The sequence below is a fragment of the Triplophysa dalaica genome, chromosome 13, assembly GCF_015846415.1.
Source record: "Triplophysa dalaica isolate WHDGS20190420 chromosome 13, ASM1584641v1, whole genome shotgun sequence".
In the NCBI taxonomy this organism is placed as follows: Eukaryota; Metazoa; Chordata; class Actinopteri; order Cypriniformes; family Nemacheilidae; genus Triplophysa; species Triplophysa dalaica.
The window spans coordinates 8,156,687-8,176,054 of NC_079554.1; the positions used below are offsets into that span (position 1 = coordinate 8,156,687).

A 19,368-nucleotide genomic window follows, 5' to 3' on the forward strand; every position below is an offset into this window, starting at 1 on the left:
TGTCATTATCTACTCTCTTGTCATTTCAAACTGTATGACTTTCTTTCTACCACAGAACACAAAAGACGATATTTTGAAGAATGTTATCAACCAGTCCCCATCCACTTGCATTGGTTTTGTGTCCATACAATAGAAGTGAATGGGGTCCAGAGCTGTTCAGTTCCCAAATTTCTTCGAAATATCGTCTATTTTGTACAATACAATACATACCCGTCAATACATGCTGCTATTATAATAGGGTGCGTAAAAAATGCCCAAATCAGTTCTCAATCGCAAAATTGGTGAAACACAAAGACTCTCTTAACCCATGTATGGTGTTTGGGTCTGTGGGACCCGTCTTAAATTTTTATCAAAAGAAAAATGATACAATGATATAATATATTTTTCAAATTCAAACTCATTGGCCTTGGCTTATTTTCTCTGAAGAACATATATCAGGACAAAATTTCAATGACCGCACACTGTACTCCCCCTACACATTTATATTACATCCAGGATGTTCGGGTCCATTGGACCCAGGGCTTATAAAACTGGGGAAACTGAAGGTTCTGTGTGTATTCATTGTGTCCTATTCATGTCTGGGCCTCCTTTTAGTATGTTTGTGTGCGTGTCGGTGTGCGTGTGTGAGAAAGACTGTGTAAGTGTGAGTTTTCTGTTTCTGCCAAAAAACGGGGAGCACTTCAATTCATAAATGTGATCTAACAAAGGTACAGGGCAATTATAAACCATACAAGCTGTTCAGATTGCTGTTATCGGGATGAAGTAAACATCTTTTGATTATTTTAACATAAAGTGTTTGATTGCGTTGAATTAAAAACCCAAAACTGAAGCGGGTCAACTAGACCCACCAACACTGGTTGGGTAACAAAAATATGAACACCACACAAGGGTTAACTAAACCAGTTAAACTTCGGCAAAATCTCAAGAGGCTGAAATCCAAATACCAGGCATGCATGATAAAACGCCACAGCTGGCAACTCTCACACAAACACACACACGCACATACAAGCATGCAACAACCGTAAATCCACTGTCACACTTATTGTTATTGACCAATTTGATCCACCTCTTCAACCTTAAATATCCTTTAACATTCCTAAAATCTCTCTCACCTCGTGAGAACCACAATAAACCTGACTTTGGCTTTCAATTTGACTTTATTCCAACAAACAAACAGTCCATGTTATAAACAAGTTAAACAGCAACACTATCCTCCCCTTTTCTTAATCGTTTCAACAACGTTTTCTCATTTCATCAAAGCATCATCCGTATTTAAACTGCATTAAACATCCAAAGCAGAACAGTCACTGCAACTACAGAAGAACAACTGCACAAACTGATCACAAAAGCTTTCGACAACAAACAAAACAACTCAACTATTCACACTGCATGTTCCTGTTGAAAGCACACCCCACGCCGCTTCATACATACACAAAACTTAATGCTTTCCAGAAACATCCTCTCGAGTCCAACCCCAAGTATCTGGGAGGACAACACACGACTTAGACCGTGCAAACAATAGCAGATGGCAAAAGAAAACAACATATTTTACACAGTGATGACAGACAGGATATGAACTTTGTGGAAAATGCTAAAAAGAAACAGCAAAACACAAACGCAAACATATTTTGAATGAATAAAGCAAAGAGGAAGGAAAGCAGATCTGACCGTATCATCCTGCAGGCGGCTTTACAGATTGGGTCCATTTTCTCTCTCTCTCTCTCTCTCTCTCTCTCTCTCTCTCTCTCTCTCTCTCCCTCCCTGTTTCTGTCTTTCTTCATGCAATTTTAAACAGACAGGCAGCTTGCATTCTTTCCCACAAGGTGATAAAAGCTCTCGAGATCCTTCTTTCTTTACTCAGTCTCTCCCCTTCCCCTACAATGTTTTCCCTCCTTCTTTTCCTCCTACACTGCTCTCTCTCTCTCTCTCTCTCTCTCTCTCTTGCTCTCGTTCTCTCTCTCTCTCTCTCTACCTCTACACACAGGTAACCCCTTTTAGGTGCCCCTGCTGGGTGTGCGGGAAAATCCTGGCTTGAAGTCTTATTCCGTTCAAGTCAGCCAACACGAGAGTACAGCTGTATTCCCTACACACTTACACACATACATATGCTCGGTGTGGAGCTCACACACGGACACTCAGAGGACCTTGAGCCCTCCAAATATGGAGCGGGGAATGTAAACATGAGGGCGGAGTTATGTGTGGGTGGAGAGACGGAGTGCAGAAAAAAGAGGGAGAGATAAGAGGGGGTATTGATATAGTAAAGAAAAGGAGTGCCAGGAAAAAAGAATAGATGGCAAGAAAGAAAAAATAAAGATAACCATGTTGGAAAATGAAAAAAGAAAAGCATGTTTCTTGGTTGTCAGCAGCATTCCTACGAGACCATTTGTCGCTCCGACTGGTAATAATTACAGGCATACAAGTGTGTGTTTGCGAGTGTGTAATTCTAGATTTGAGTTTATGTATTGAAAATTGTAAAGGGTGTTTGCCCTCCTTTAAATTACACGGCTGCTCAAAACGGAATCACACAAACAGATGTGCAGCAACCATCATTCCCATGTGACACATACGCACAGACACACAATAAGGTGTTTGGATTTATTATTTTACAAAGTCGTAGACAGAAACTCCCAGCCTTTATACATCCGAACATGGAATTTCCGATACATGAATGTAGATTGTAACTTAAGTGTTGAAAAACACTAGATCTGTGGAGCCAGAAGACATGCAAAGAGCAGATTAAAAAGTTATCAGCTTCCATCAGATCACTGGACTTGAAGAATAGGATGAGGAAAACAAAGTTAATTTTGATGGAGTTAAACATTCACCAAATTCCATTCCCTAGAGCAGATCTACTGCGGATTTGACATGATTCAACAGGAACATGGGGGTAAGATGGGCCATCGGGTGAGTTGAGCCATCCCATTTTTGGTTTCCTATGAGTGAGAGGATCTAATAGGGAAAATTTGTTTAAACATGTCATCTTAACATTAGGTAAAATGACATGTCAGAGCACTTACACATAACACATACAGTAGTAGCCAAAAATAATGTCAGGACAAGGACATCTTCCCCCCTTTGAATTGTATAAACAATGGTGTGTGCATTTTGCTGTGTTTTGGGAAAATTTAAGGAGATTTAGCCCCACAAAAACTACTCACAACACGTGAACAAAGCTTACTGACTGCTGCAGTAAAATAATAAAAATATAACAACAAAATATGAATGTTTTGCTTTTCTATGCTATTAAATCTATCTATTTTTAGCACATTATAATAAAAGGTCCCATAATAGAAAAGTTTTTCCTAATATGCTGTAGCTTGCACTTTTGCAAATCATTTTTGTCAAAAAAACACCTTAAAGGGATAAAGGGATACTCAAAAAAAAATAATTCTGTCACCATTTTCTCACCTTCGAGTTGTTCCAAATCTGTATAAATGTCTTTTTTCTGATGAACACAGAGAAAGACATTTGGAGGAATGCTTATGACCAGACAGTCTTTGGACCCCATTGACTCCTATAGAAGGAAATATTACTCAATCCTTTTTTTTGTTCCGTTGACCACAAAAGAGGAAATTTTGAATAATGTAGTCTTAGGGTACTCTTGACTTCTGTTGTATTTTTTCCTACTATGGTAGTCAATGGGGGAAAAATCTGTCTGGTTATAAGCATTCTTCCAAATATATTTCTCTTTATTCAATAGAACAAAGATATTTATACAGATTTGGAACAATTCAGAGGTGAGTAAATGAAGACAGAATTTTCATTTTTGGGTGACGTATATCTTTAACCAAGTTTTGTGTTTTTTCCTTTTTGTACCTTTCTCCTGATATTATGATAGATTCCTTGAACCTGTAGGGTTGTTAAAAGCTAATATTGTGTAAATATTCCCTCTAGACATCCCTTCAGGCCACACTGTACATAATAAAACACTTTTATCATCAGCTCAATGAGGCTTTTTAAAATGAAGTTATAAAATGGGCATATCCTGCATTAAAATGAGTTATTTTGTGTCTGTCTCATTTTTTCTGGTCTAAAACAGAAAGAAAACTGGTGTTAACCCTCCGACATGCTGGCCCATAAATAACAGATAAGTCACCATTCCTCTTTTTAGACGTGTTCCCTGCAGGCCTTTCTTACTAAAGTTCATTTACAAAAGCGATGTGAACATTTACAGTAAACCCCTTACCAACAAAATCCATAACAATGACATGAACATTCTGGTCAGGAGACTTCCTGTTACATAGGATTAGACTAGGGCCACATACACAAATTTTGCTGACCAGTCCAAAATGTTCACATGTGTTCCAATTAACCTCAGAAAACTGTAACCAGACTTAATAGATGTATTACAGAAAATGTACAGCCTGTTTCAGACCATAATTTGACAACTACTTGACCGTCACAGAGACTTAAGGCCTCATATAAGTTCTCGGCCCAAAGCCTTCCAAGTACATTCAAATGTTATTTCTTTCTTGAAATAAAAGATCCACAATATGGCTTCCCCAGGTCTTACAAGAGGCTTATGAAATCTCACAGGCACTATAAAACATGTCAGTGGTAGGTTGTCGAAGCCAGAATCTGTGTTTGCAGTAAGTAAAGAAGTACATATGCAGACCCATCTGTATGAAACATGCCTCCACATGAACAACACTACAGAAAACCCCAAAACTGGTGATGATGTATTACAAACATTTCCATGAATGAGAAGACTCGAGGTGAGACGCAGAGTTACAAGATGAGAAAGTGCAAATAAGAAGACTGAACATGGGATTTAGGGAATGTTCAACCAGTGTGCTACACACTGGAAAAAAAAAAAAAGTAACATTAAATTTATCATGTTTTTATGTCATTTTACACCCAGCTTGTACATTTGTAGCCTATTTCTGAAATTGAGAAACTTAAAAATATGTGAAATTTCTGTTACCTCCTGTTGTAACATATTCACTGGAGTCCCACTGAGCCACAGAATCCACAGGGTTGTTTTCAGTCACAGTTGCTGGACTGTTTCTCTGGTGGCCACACACTTAAAATGCAAAAAGTGTTTACCTAAAACTGTCCTTATCCATGCCAATATCATAAACAATGAAAAGATTTATAATTCCTCAAACATTGAATTTGAGAATACCTGAAGTGAGAGATGAATCTCTGTCCACAGTGTCTGAAAACAGCACCTCTACTACACCGTCCTCCGGAAAACTTGGATCTTAAATGGAGAAAAGAATAAATGACGGCAATGTCAGGTACAGAAAAAGCTACAGTACATTGCACAGGAATGAAGGAACATCAACACACAAGTGACAGCTGATTTATCTGTGATTTATATACACTCTCCAAAGTCACAAGACCTTTATGATTCTGTCTTTTTAAAAAACAATTGAGTTATGATGTAAGGTTAAAATTGCATAACAATACAAATGAAAGTCTGTATCTTAGGTCTGTCCTCTTCAGAAAGGATGTTTAGTGAAAACTGAGTACATTAACGCTGAAATGAGGGAAACTCTGGGTTTTCCGTCTCAGAAAGCGAGGTATGTCAAACCCGAGATTGCAGGGTAACTCAAGATAAGGCTACGCGGAGATGGTAGAAGTAACTCAAACAAGCTGTTCTAAAAACAACTTCTCGGTGTAAATCAACTATAGAATGTTTTAACTCTAGTAGTCGAATCCAATCACAGTGAAAAACAAGCCACACCCACAATTTTTTCTCATTAGTAATTCCGTTTCACTCTGAAACGCATCAGAATTCAGCTCACAGGACTTTAAAAAGCGTGGTTGTATTTTAAATAGCAGTAGTACATTTTTAAATGTTGTTTAGGTGCCCAAATAACCTTTTGTGTCATTGCACGTGCCATTAGTAAATGCGATTATACCATACAACATTTTTATGGGCAGCATGTGTAGTACCGTTGTTTGCATGATCAAGATCTTGTTTCTGAAAGAAAAGTCGCTGTCCAGACACAGTTCCCATATGAAGCTGCACACGAAACACAATCTCACACGTTCTCGTGGAAACCACATTTCGATAACACGCAATCTGCAAATGAAGAATTTGAAATGAATACAAAAATTATCTAGCAACATGATCGTGAGGGAGAGACATCTTACCATGATATCAGCCTTGAGGATCTGTGGGGGTTCCACAATAAAACGCGCTTTATTTTTCTGACCTACGGCAACCTGACTAAGAGTCATGAAAAACACACAGCGTTTTTTAAATACTGCAAAGGCACACTGTCATTACATAGTTCTTTGTATTATATTTTAATATTCACAGAATGTCTTACTTACTGCACTCCTGTTGTGTATTCTGTCTGCGTGCCTCCATACACTCTGATAAACAGCTGACACTCTAAAAACAATGAAACCCAGAAGAAAAATATTGTATTATATTATGTTCACTATTTTATCTCTTTTCAAAAAGCCATTTCACTCCGAAATGCGTCAAAATACGAAATGAAACATTGCAACTTCCGGTCCACGGGGACTTTGAGTGTTTATAGATATTGTTTCTAAAATCATTATAACAATAGAAAGAAATAAAACAATGTGTTCACAGTTGGCAAATGGCATAAATTTGAAGTAGTTATACATTTTAAAGTTTACATAAAAATATGGACGCTCCATATAGCTTAGATTATTTGGTTATAGAAGAATTTAATGAGAAAGTTCACAATTCACATTCACGTCTCTGACTTTTGGAGGCTTTGATATCAAGGCAAGTCAAAGCACAGTTTAAGACACTGTTGAGATCTTTTTTGAAATTCTAGGAGGCACATTATTAGGTCCTAAAAATACTGTAAAAGAAAATCTGAGAAGTCGTAATTAGAATTTTTTTACTGTCTAGGAGAGATAAAGTCACGCAACTAACATAACTCATTAGAATGGTTTCTCAAACAGGGCTTAGCTAAAGCAAGGACTAACCCTTAGTTAAATTGGGATATTTAAGTTTATGTCTTCAGAAAAAAGTTTTCAGTTAAGACAGTTCAACATTCATTTTCGTCTTGGACTAGCCTCAAGCCTTGTCTGTGAAGCTTGGCAATACAATAAAACTTAAAACTCAAATCACTGCACGTATGAAGCGTGTTTGTGTGTTTTCCTCACCTGTAGGGTGGTAGTCAGTAATGGGGTGGATATCAATGCAGTGGATGAAGACAGGGGAAGGGTTCATGTGGATCTGATGCGTGAGCAGTTTGCCAAACACCTGCACATACCTGAACCATCCACAAACACATCGGTCACTCATATTGAGCCCACGGTATGGCAGTATACAATAAATCAAGCCTCATAACACCAGCACAAGTTCAAACAAAATGTGTGGAAATTACTATATTTCACAATTTTAAACACATCAACCGGGGCTTATATGGAAAAAGATTGTTTTCTAGCCAAAAGGTGTCTTTGATTACAAAACCTGACGAAAAGAATTCAATCTTTTTGACACCCCAACTTGATTTATTGCAGTTTGGAGTCTACGTTCCTATCAAAGATAGCAAATCGTGTCTTTAAAGTGTTGCCAACAACAGCTACGTCAATCAAAAGAGATTGAAGCAATTCTTTTTCAGGTTAGAAAAGGTCTTGAAAATGTATTGACAATAAACAAATAAAAGTCAGAAACCATTGAAATCTGTTGAGATCTGAATATGGTGGTGCCTAGACACAGAATTTAGTGGACTTGAGACAGGAGACGGGAGCATCCCAGTTGAAATGTCCCACTTCCAACCCCAATGCACTTCAGTCAATAACACTTCATGATGACGCCATGAGACACATTAATAAACATTTTGTTTTCTTGTGACAACTAAGGCATAAAACGAAAACGCTTGCATACATGCTGTGAAAATAGTTTGAAATACTACTTTTGCAAAGAATGATTTTAGATTTCAAATAATGTGCCTTTGCATCAATCTTGTTTAAAGCAAAATTAGCTGCCATCTTGGATGGGATGTCTTGCTGAGGTTTCATTAGTCATAGGACAAAAAGGAATGAAAATGAAAATGACAAAACACTAATCGGAAAGGGGGAGAAGTGAAGAGTAAAATTTCTTTAGCAAATTGCAGAAGAGATAGGTGGTGGAGTTGAGTTTAGTGTAAAAATGAAGATGTTTTTTCAGAAAGAGGAAGTGAGAAAAATGTTAGGATTCCCAGAATGCAAAGGGGCATTTCCTCTCGTGTGTGGCAGTGAACCACCATCCTGAGGAAACCTTCTGTTGACTGACCAACAGCACCAACATCTCATGTTTACAAAACCAATACTGGGGCTTGCTGTCACATTGGGAAGTTTGCATAAGGGCTATAGCCTACGGTCTCTGAGTAAAAATAACATTTTGAGTCAAAACGTGTTTTTCTAGCAATGTGCTTGTTTATTTCTTAAAAAATACCTGGTCATAATTTTTGTGAATTGCTTTCTCTAAATTAATATTCAACTATCATCATAATTTTAAAGTTATTGGATTAAAAAAATTAACCACAGTAACACATTAAGCCAAGGTTCAGCTATATAATATAAATAAATTGGTCAGTCGTGTTGTCATCTGTGTTATAAATCTTAGTGTTATAAATCTTAAATATAAAGTTTATTAATAAAAATAAAAACATACAATAATGGTTTGATATTTTGTATGTTCTCAACTTTTAATGATTCATAGTTTTATTCTCGAGATTTTGCTCAAAAGTCTAGAATATGACAACCTTCTTCACTATAAAGGCAAAATGTGTCCCATCCTTTCTCCTGTGGTTTCCCATTTATTTATAAATTATTATTATTTTTAATACTTTACAATAGAAATTTCCAAACCCCTATTAATAGCAATGAAGTTAAATGCACAAGAGTCTTACCTTTTTTGAGATGGGGTCATGAGATTTTCCATTTCACTGCAGAATTTTTTCATGGTGTACAGATCCAATGCTTGTTCCTCACTCATGAACACAGCAAGGGATAGAAAGAACATTAAATACAGATCACTTGATAAATATTTGATTGCAACTTTCTGTTGTCAAATATTTTTATATAATAGGTGTAGCATATCCTTTTATAACTGTATAACATGTTCAGTATACACTGAATATTGCCATTAATGCCCTATAGGCCTATACATAATGGCTCAGTTTCACAGACACACTTAATATAGTTCACCCCCAAAAAACTGTCATCATTTACTCATGGACCACATTTTTTTTTCACAGAACACAAAAGAAGATAGTTTGAAAAATGTGGTTAACCGGCACCCATTCACTTGTACTGGTTTTGTGTCAATATAATAGAAGTGAATATGGTCCAGTGCTGTTCGGATACTAACTTTCTTTTGTGTTCTGCAAAAGGAAGAAAGTCATAAAGGTTTTAAATGACAAGAAGGTGAGTAAATGATGACAGTAAATTTTTGGGTGAACTATCATTTTAAGTGTAGTCCCAGTCAAACAACATCATTCGTAAATAAAAACAAATTGCACTGACATATTATAAAATATATTCTTTGTCTCAAGATGCACATCAGTAAATTTTTCTATGGCATGTTTACTACTTAAAATTCCTAATTTAACTAATCTCACCTGCCTTTCATAATCAGATACTAATCTGATGTCTATAAATCGAAATCTATAAATCTAAAACTATAGTCAACAAATCCCTTTAAACAGACTAAATTGCAATTCCGAGTGAAATGTTGAATAAACAAGCAGATGTTTTAAGAACTACTTTTAAAGCTTCTAAATCCAGACAACATGTAAATATATAATAAACATCTTAATAAAGAAACTAAGCTCACGTGAGAAAGTGTTTGTCTTCTAATGATATTTTGACATGTTCACAATGGGTATGAATTGCTAAATTTTACCTGGTGGAAACATTAGACAGTTGTATGTAAGAAGATATCACCACACCCACTCTGTCTTTGCCGCCCTGTAATAGACAGGAAGAAATTAACCAACCAACCATATTATTTCTGTAGAATGGAATCAGAGTTCTAAAGATTTTCCGAAAATAAGTTTCACATTTTCTAAAGAATCATGAGTGTCCAACTAAGATGTGACAATGGTCTGTTTTCCCCAACGCCTCTCTGTTATTCCAGTGACTATGGCTTAGGGTCTCAAGGGCTCTCCTGGGCTCCACAAAGGGCCTCCGTACACCGACCAAGTTTGCAAAGCTCACCGCCATGTTTTAATGATATTGTGGTGTCAAAATTAGGACACTGAGGTCCCACATCATCCTCCATACATTAAATTAAAGTGATAGTTCACCCAAAAATTTAAATTCTGTCATCATTTTCAGACCTTTATGACTATCTTTTTTCTGCATAACACGAAAGAACACATTTTGAAGAAAGTTGGTAACCCAACATCATTGCCCCCCATTCACTTCTGTTGTATGGACACAAAACCAATGCAAGTGAATGGGGGGCAGTTAGGAACATTCTGCAAAATACCTTCTTTTGTTTTCTGCGGTTGAAAGAAAATCATACAGGTTTAAAATGCGTAAATGATGATAGAATTTTTATTATGGGGTGAACCATCACTTTAACCATTAGCCATAGAAGGAGTGATGATCAAGAACCATTGGTATAAACATACTGTATAAAATAAAAAAAAGTGGGAAAAAAGTGGAAAACACTCATCAAATGAAAGAGTTAATGTCTCACTTTGCAGTGTAGCAGCAGTACATGTTCAGGGTGTGTGCTGAGCCAGACATTCATGTTTTTACACAATGAACACAGCAGGTGAAGTGATGGTGCATGCTGCTTCGGCCAGCCCATGTCCATCACCTAAAAATCAATGATATGAAACAACTGTTATACAGTACACAACATCACATAATATGTAACAATCATGACAGTTTATTTACCCTGGGATTAATCCTGTTGAGAACATCTGTGCGTTCGGATAAATTGATGATCTGCATGCAGAAAAATAAAGAGTTTGTTTGATGGGACCTCAAAAGACCCCAAAAAACATTAACACTTGCAATGTAGCCATACTAGGGGCTTGTTATCAATTTTAATACCAGTGAATATTTTTTTTCTTATAAGTAATTGTATATACTTTAAAATCCTTGCTACAATAAAGCAACTCTCACAGTTTATCAAACACATTGACATCCTTCTGTGACAACATGCCCCAATACAAAACCACTGGCATAGTATTATATTTATCTCTTTTTTTGAACAAATTTATGTATAGCTACTATTGAACTTTCTCATTGACCTTTAGTGAACACATGTCCCAATACTGTACAAAACTTCTGCCAGAGAAAACACACCAAAAAGCTTATACTCCAATTTCATTCCCTATATGCACAAATCAATCAAAAGACATTTTGTGAGTGATGTACTGTTTTTTCCTGTTGTTGTATTTCTTGGCTCCTCACCGTGTATTGATCAGAATGTTTAGACTTCAGCATCTGCGTGATACTGCGCAGGCTGTTCTCATGGGTTCGCTCTGAGCAGGACTGGTTGAAGGTTACAGCAATGATTCGCTCTGTAATGTAGTTGAGGTCAAACTCAGATCCCTCCGCCATCACAATGCTTTTCGCTCATGTGATGAGATCTACAGAGAGAGAGAAACTGGCTTACCAGCAATAATTTAGGAGGCAATGATGTAAGCATGAGCACATCAGTAAAGATCCATGAAAAATTGTTGAAAGTTGAAAGTCAAGAGGCAGCTGGATAATTTCTTCAAACCCTTGGAGTATATCAAAAAGCTTGAAAGCATGTAAGGCACCTTTAAGGCCTAGTAAGACAACATGTTTGACAACAATCTTTCAAAAGATTTTTATACATGCAATCCAGGCTTTCATTAACTTAATTCTTTGTAAAAACAATAATAATAATACAGTAAATACTCTAATTCACGTTTTTATACAACACAAGTCACAGTACTTTTAAACTGTTGCTACGGGTCGTTTATTATTCCGTGGGTTAAAGGTGAAAAAAATGTATTCATCTGCAGTGATTTTTAAGCATTGTATTATAACTGATGTTTAGGCATAGCAAGCCAGCCACAAGCCCATTTGCAAAAATGTTAACGCCCCTTGATTGTGTATGATTACTACTATACAGTTATTTAAAGAGGAAATTGTGTGTTTTGCATATTGTAAAATATGTATTTTGGGGTATAGAAGGTGCATATTTTGATAGTTTTTGTGTTTGGGATGGGGTCATTGGGCTAGTTCTGACTGGCCAATTGGCTGATTCTGCAGATCTGGCAACCCTGCCTTTACCAGTATTATGTACAGTGCAGTGAGCTTTCTAAATTATGAGACACAATTTCTATAATCTAGTATGTAAAATGAAGTTCTCTAAAATACCGATTTTTTTGTCATCATTTTGAGGACTTTAGGAAAGTCTATGACATGAATAAGAAACTAATTTTTAGTGAACAAATTTGTTATTTTGACCATGACTTAGTAGAGAAAGGTCAAACCTTTACAAAATCCAAGCATGCTGGGATATCATAATTCATAAGAAATACAAGTATTTTCACTCATTTGTATTGATTGGAATCATACTTTATGATTAATCATTGTTGTTAACATGTATTTATCAAACTGAAACAAGTCTGGTCACATTCCTTTGGTCAAGTACTCTAAGTGACTTGTCATTTCTCTCTTTCTTTAAAAAACACAAATATAACACTTCCTCTATTCTTTTGAAAAGCATTCTTATTTAAAATAGTGTCTAGTTCATAATTCTAATATGTGAACATACATCACTACAAAACACATCTCACAACTTCAAATATATAAACACAAGACCTCCCATGAGCCTTAGCTGACATTTGTTTGACCCTGATCAGGTGACTGCGAAGAAGCAAAAACAGATCTATTGAACTTAAGTGAGACTCAAACATAGAAAATCAGATGGTCTCTTTTGTTAGCTGACCTGATACAAAGTAGACACACCTATTGACAACACAAAAAGAGAAAGAGAAAAAAAGACAAGGGGCTGTTTTCAGTTCTCTTCTCTACTTATATCGTATCTAAGTATATCGGTCTTCTAAATATGACTCTTCATGCCAAGCCACGCAGTTCTAAATATAAAGATTTTTGTACAATCACTGTAAAATGGAAAATAATACAATACCGCATATAAAGGTGTGGCTATGCACATTTGATCTGCTCCCTGTGTTCCTTTTAAACACCTGATCAGATTTCTCAAAGTTAATACATCGTCTAACTTTTCTTTACACAATGCACACCAACTCCACGTGGTGCATGACAGTAGCACTGTCTGATATCAGTGGAATACGTGCATTTGGTCACTTATCTGCTTAACCCTTAACCCCTTCAAATATCCTGCAGTTAAACTCTCCAACCGATGTATGACAGACAGCAAGACAAAAATGCAAATGATGTACAGACTGCTCACATGAGATGTAATGTACATGCTAAATATACATCCAACTATACATACCATACACAGAACACAAGGTAAGGAACTTACCTTTTTAAAATTGACAAAAAACAAATGCCTTGCTGATACCTCCAAACAATAGTCCACTCCTGACAATGAAAGAAATGAATATGGCAAAAGAGAAGAGACAGAGAGAGAGAGAGGTTTTGTCTGGATTGCAAACTAAGGTCACATGTACTTTGGCCGCTGGGGTGTGCGTGCGTGTTCGTCTGTTGTCAGCACTGCTTGTGTTGTAAGCATGAGTAAAATTACATTACCAGGGGAACACACCTCTCTCTGTCACAATGCAAAAACCCTTGAGTCATGCAAGAGACATATGATGGGGTTATTCTGAATACTTCATAAAGAGAACTTCATAAAGAGACTTTACTTGATACACAGAAATCCTAGTATTTTAATATGTGCTGATTTATTCACGATCTCACAGACTTTATCCAGGTGTAGACTGTAACTAGGTCATAATGGTTAAATATTACCCACGTGCGTTCCACATCGCTGCTGTAAAATGACTGCCAAAAACAAACTGAAAAACACTGCTGTGTATTTCTGTTTAAAAAAAGGTAAAAATAATTATGCTTGTAAACATATCATGTATGTACTAATCCCAAATGTTGAGAACTGTGATTTGACAGACAACTCTGTACCCATATCGAATGATTTAAAATATTTTTTATTTCTAGAAAATTATTGATTTCTATTTATATATTTAAAGTGCACCATGAATCCTGATGTCATTCTTTCAGCATTACAGCTATTTAAGGTCAAACCTCATAGTTTTTTTAAAGGTCTAAAAGCGACACAGCAAAGATGTGTATTTGCCGTCCCCTACTGGGAAAAAATGTCATTGCAAAATAACAAACGTAAAATCTCAAGCATAATTCATTATTCAATATCAAATTCATATCAAAATGAAACATCCTAACTAATATAAAATGCATTCCTCATACAACTTTTCATTTTTCATTTCACTCTAATAGAAAATTTACTTTTATTTTACCAAACTAAGTTCTGATGTCTAACATATCTAAAATATCATTTGTTTGTTGAAAAACATGTGTCTGTTAAAGCCCCAAATTACCTGCCTTGGATTATGTACAAACAAACTATAAAAAAGTTGCTCATAGTTAAAATGTTTAAAAATGTAAAAAAAACTAATTTGTATTTAGTTTATATGCATCCAGTCCAGGAGTTAGGGACGTCGTCCATGTTTTGAATTCAAAACCTAGACATAAGTATCAGGATCAAAACGTGCATTCTGGGAGTTTTTAGGTTGAGGTCTTTGTTCGGCTTCATAACGGCTACGCTCCTTAAAGTAGCGACTGACATCTCGAAGTGTTTGACCAGTAAAAACGGCCCCAATTGTGTACAAAATGGCTGTTATGATTCCGAAAAGTGCGACAGCTGCTTCCCCCCCGCCTACATCACAGTTCATCCAGGTATATCCGTTACGGGCGTAAATCCGCTCGCGCTGAATGCACACATTGGTTGAGTTCACAGAGATCACAAAATGCAGGTATAAGCCCACGGCAACCACGTACGCCACCCCGCCGATTATTTGGAAAGCAAACTGTCCAATCAGCAGCTTTCGTGGTAGTCGGTGGGCGGGTTTGGTGCTGGACACGATGAACAGGAGTGAAAGTGCGCCAAAAGTTAGGCTGAAGGCCACGCCCCCATAGACACCAGGCGCTCTCATTTGTCCATACTGCATGTCAAGATCACGTACTTGCTGCAGTTCAGTCCCTTCAAAAGGAATGTTGGCGTCGATGAAGTTCCCTCCGCCCATGCCCATCGCAGACATGCCCATCTGAGACATGTGAGCAGCCACAACGCAGATCAGCACCAACACATTGGTCAGGATAGCGCAGATCAAAATAATACCTGAAACACAATGATACCATCAATTTCACAAGCTGCAAGACACACATTGTATCTCCAAGTGGCCTTGAAGAATAAGTATGTTAGTATTTGTCTGTAAAAGTGACTGAAAATATTAAATTGTTATAATATTATACTTTATATTACATTTATTTTGTTTAATTTGCTTTTATTAATTAACAATTTAAAAACTCTCATCACTATTTTTGCATTTTATTTTGATGTCATTTTATCTTGTTTTTTACATATTATAATTATTATAAATTGTTTTCTTTCTTTGTGTATTAATACTTGTATGTGAATCTCTATGTACATTTATTACATGGCTCTCTGTAATGCTTGATTTTGACTGAAAATCATTATTCTCTTATACTATATGTGTTTTCGGAGATACTTTTTAGAAATGTCAAATAAAATGACACCTACTTAATACACTAGGTATCCTGCTAACGTTTAAAATTATGTTCCTCTTGTGTATGTGTTTAGTTAAATTAGGAATGAGAGTGAAAATAGCATTCTTCATGAAAGATTTGTATCAACAGTCCTAAAAAAAGCTCAACCGGTTAAACCAGCACAGAAAGGAGGGGGAATGTTTGATGTTTGAAGGCGTGTCATACACTAGAGTGAAACTGGCGCATGTTTAAAGAGACGTGATCCAACACCCATGTGTAGAGAGTTGTTGAATACTTTGACATAGTTTTAATACACAAATTTAAACATCCTTAACACAAACATACTGCAACCAGTTTCTATGTATCATGTAAGGCAATGCTAACCTCTCCTTGAACAGACGTAAGAGCATTTTGACTCCTGATGTTCCTCTTGAGGAACGCTCCTTTCATGTCTCTGAGATCCTCTTGGGTAGTATGATGACTCGTTAGAGGTCCTAATACAGACACAAAAGCATTTACGTTAACATTCCCTAAAGGCAAAAATATATAAAAGTCATAGCCTACAGGACCAGGACCAGAACCAGTGTAGGACCAGATACCACACTGTCAGTACAATATTGTTATAGAGATGACAGTCTTCATCATTTGTAGTTTAAATCAATTCTGTGTTGTTTTTTAGAAAAATAATGCTGTTTGTTGCCAAATTTCCAATGTATATTTATTTGACATTTTTTTATTTCTTTTGTGAATGATGTCACTATTCCGAGTTTTTGAAAAACGTCTGCCCAAAGGAATACGCCAAAAAAGGGGAGAGACCTCCATTAGATTATAAGGAATAAAAACACTTTTACACTTTGATCGATCCGCATGTATTTAACTGATGGAGTGAAGTTGACGCCATTGTTACAGTTTATTGCTAAAAGCCAAAGCTTATGAATACATGTGCACTGAGAGGGGGACCGACCAATCACAACAGCCTGAGAAGCGTAAGCTTGCTGATATGGTATGGGTAGAAGTCGGACATCTTCGGACACACAATCTTAACGGGGAACTTTTCATGACAGACAGGGTCAGCTTTACCAATCAGAGCATTTCGGAAGGAGCCCTTTTATATAGATCGGAAGAAATCCAGTCGTTTTGTTAGAAGAGGAACAGTGGTAAACAATAGACTTGAAATATAAAGAGTTTTTTAAACTTGAAACATGAACATCCATTGTTAAACACCCAAAAAACATAATCAAAGCTTCAAAAACAGCAAAAGACTGGCTTCTTTAACTTCCGGTTTGTGTTTGGCTTGTGTTTAATGCTGGGTTCACAAACACACTTTTCATTACTCACAGGAAAAGTTGGTTATTTGACGTGAGTGACATGATCTGACAAATATTTTCAACCTTAGAGGAAGGCGAGGAATTTTGTTGTATGTTTTTTTATTAAATAAACAATTTGCTGGGGTCGTGTAGTTTTGACACATTTATACAAACCGTATGGTACATCTAGCGGTTGAGCTTGGCATCACAGTCTAAATACTAAATATTGGAGAGACAAGTTTCGCCACGTAACGGTTCTTCTCTGTGTCATTTGATTTTTTTATCAGAAATAATCTACAGGCACTCTGTTGTTTGTGAATGTGTACTGGAAGTTTTGTTGGGGTACAAAAAGTAATGTTTGTTTATTTGTTAAGATCAGAGCCGTTAAGAGAGAGAGTTCTCGCATCAACTCCAATGGAACAGTTCTTTCACAGCAATGGTGGTTCATGGAGTCTTACAATAGTTCCCGTAATTAACTAGTAATGCATGGAGCTGCAGCTAAACAGTCCAACTAAGGTAAACGTTTAACCTATTTAAAAAAGCAAGTCATTTAATGAATAAAAAATTGAGAAATAAAGCATTTAAAGAGAAAACATAACTTCCTGGAACTATCTGAGGCTCCATGAAACATGTAAAACGCAAAAAAAGTTAACTTCGTTGGTGCAACCCTCTCGATGAAACCGTCTATAGACCTGTTAGGGACTGAAACACAAGCAGCGTAATAAGAAAATAATAAGTTGTATTAAAAACGAAAAAACCAACAATGCCTAAAGATAAATAAGACAAATATAATTCCAGTATTTTCTCTGCCCTTGAAAGCTGGTATGACCAGCTTGAACCAGCTAAGGACCAGCCCTTGACCAGTTTGAACCATCACATGACCAGCATAGACCAGCACAAACCAGCATCAAACCAGCATATGCCGTTTTATTCAACAGGGACTTAATATTATAAACATTAAAAGTGATGTACCAGCAAATATTGCAAACATTTCTTTCTTTAATTGTGAATATTTCTCACACACCTGTCACTCGCCGTTCGTCGGTCATTTGGAGAATCCCTTCGGCCGCGAGCATCTCTCTCTCTCTTCTCACTTTGGTCTCCTCCGTTTCTTTCTCTGTGCGCGCGGTGGTGTCTCGGCGGCTGGCTCATGTTTTCAGAAAATGAAGGGAGTGAGTGGGGGTGTTTTGTTGCAGTCACACCCGTTTGAAGGGCGAAATAAGTTTAAAGGAAATATCGTCTATAGTGTAGAAAGGTAAAATCACAAAATGAACACCACAGTTAACATTTACACGTATTCATTTAGCAAACGCTTTAAATTCAAGATGATCTACTAACACTTTGTCCTAAGAGCCAGTAATAGTAAGACATTAGACATTTATAAAAAATACAAGTTTCTCCGTCACATCACAATCCAAGGTTTTGGTGAACACGTTTAATAAAACATGTAGACTAAATAGGATTCACTCAAAATAAATAAAAGTTTCCTCTAACACAGCGCGCGCACCTGCTTGTCATAGAAAGTATCGGTAAACAAGTTTCGGTTGTCTTCTCTCACTTAACTCGACCGGTATATAAACTACATCAAACTTTCCTGAATAACGTTACGCGACACACGGTTTAAAACACACCGTACGACAACTAAACTCACTTGTTTGAAGCACGCCGATTACATTTGTTTGTAAATAGTAAATCCAATTTTTTCCCCCACAAACATAAGATTTTGACCGTATCTCGTCATCCACGTGATCTCGCGATGATACATGATGCTCTCGTCGTTACGTACCTTTGGAATGGGCGGGTGTCAGACGATGAGCAGGTGACAGACGCCGCAACCAAACCTGCTCAATTCAGTTATCTGTTGACGGTGCAGAGTGTTCGACGTATGCTTGTATTGGAGAGAGATTCAAAAGAACAGCTTGCCTTTAAACACCATTACTAACCATTTCCTCAAATCGGCTGATTTCTGTATAAAGGCTATGAGAAGCAGTGGTCTCTGCTAAATAGCCTACGTTACTACGTTTTGTCTAAAGCGGTGGCTTGCTGTTGCTCAATGCTTTGGGATGTCTTGACCAAATATTTTGGCATTGTAAGCAGCTTGCAAATCTGTTTCAGTATCAGTTGTTAAGACCTTACCGCATGAAAGACTAGTTAACAAAATAAATCTGTAAGACGAGTACACTGGATAGTTTTGCTTTTTAGCAAAGTTTTGTACAGCACAGTGGTCAACTACAGTCATGGCCAAAAGTTTTGAGAATGACACTCATTAATTTTCACAGTCTACTGGATCAGTGATTTGGATATGTTTTTGTTGACAGATGCTATTGTATACTGAAGTATAATTACAAGCATTTCATAAGTGTCAAAGGCTTTTATTGAAATAATAACATTAAAATGT

At 36.7% G+C, this 19,368-nt stretch overlaps 2 protein-coding genes across 4 annotated transcripts in view; both read right to left on the reverse strand.

Moving 5' to 3' along the window:
• si:ch211-191a24.3 (tensin-3) overlaps positions 1–13,598 on the reverse strand; it is a 42,159-nt gene extending 28,561 nt beyond the window's left edge. Inside the window, exons 1-12 of the mRNA XM_056764227.1 lie at positions 13,427–13,598; positions 11,353–11,531; positions 10,831–10,881; positions 10,628–10,750; positions 9,827–9,891; positions 8,832–8,912; positions 7,099–7,208; positions 6,286–6,346; positions 6,103–6,178; positions 5,902–6,031; positions 5,126–5,203; positions 4,925–5,023 (exon numbers count right to left, since the gene is read on the reverse strand). Coding sequence (XP_056620205.1) covers positions 4,925–5,023; positions 5,126–5,203; positions 5,902–6,031; positions 6,103–6,178; positions 6,286–6,346; positions 7,099–7,208; positions 8,832–8,912; positions 9,827–9,891; positions 10,628–10,750; positions 10,831–10,881; positions 11,353–11,502 — 1,024 coding nt within the window. The 5' untranslated portion in view covers positions 11,503–11,531; positions 13,427–13,598. The remainder of the gene's footprint in view (positions 1–4,924; positions 5,024–5,125; positions 5,204–5,901; positions 6,032–6,102; positions 6,179–6,285; positions 6,347–7,098; positions 7,209–8,831; positions 8,913–9,826; positions 9,892–10,627; positions 10,751–10,830; positions 10,882–11,352; positions 11,532–13,426) is intronic.
• Positions 13,599–14,050: 452 nt separating this feature from the next.
• On the reverse strand, positions 14,051–18,726 carry si:ch211-191a24.4 (uncharacterized protein LOC100150331 homolog). 3 transcript variants are annotated; one of them, XM_056764552.1, is made up of 4 exons: positions 18,622–18,726; positions 17,995–18,210; positions 16,048–16,157; positions 14,051–15,274 (listed from the first exon to the last, which is right to left on the reverse strand). In XM_056764552.1, the coding sequence occupies exons 2-4, from the start codon at positions 18,120–18,122 to the stop codon at positions 14,619–14,621; spliced, it is 894 nt and encodes a 297-aa protein (XP_056620530.1). In that variant the 5' UTR covers positions 18,123–18,210; positions 18,622–18,726; the 3' UTR covers positions 14,051–14,618. The 3 variants fall into 3 exon arrangements, with proteins under 3 accessions (XP_056620530.1, XP_056620531.1, XP_056620529.1); XM_056764553.1 differs by lacking the exon at positions 18,622–18,726 and adding an exon at positions 18,478–18,615; XM_056764551.1 differs by lacking the exon at positions 18,622–18,726 and adding an exon at positions 18,309–18,470.
• Between the last annotated feature and the right edge of the window lie 642 nt (positions 18,727–19,368).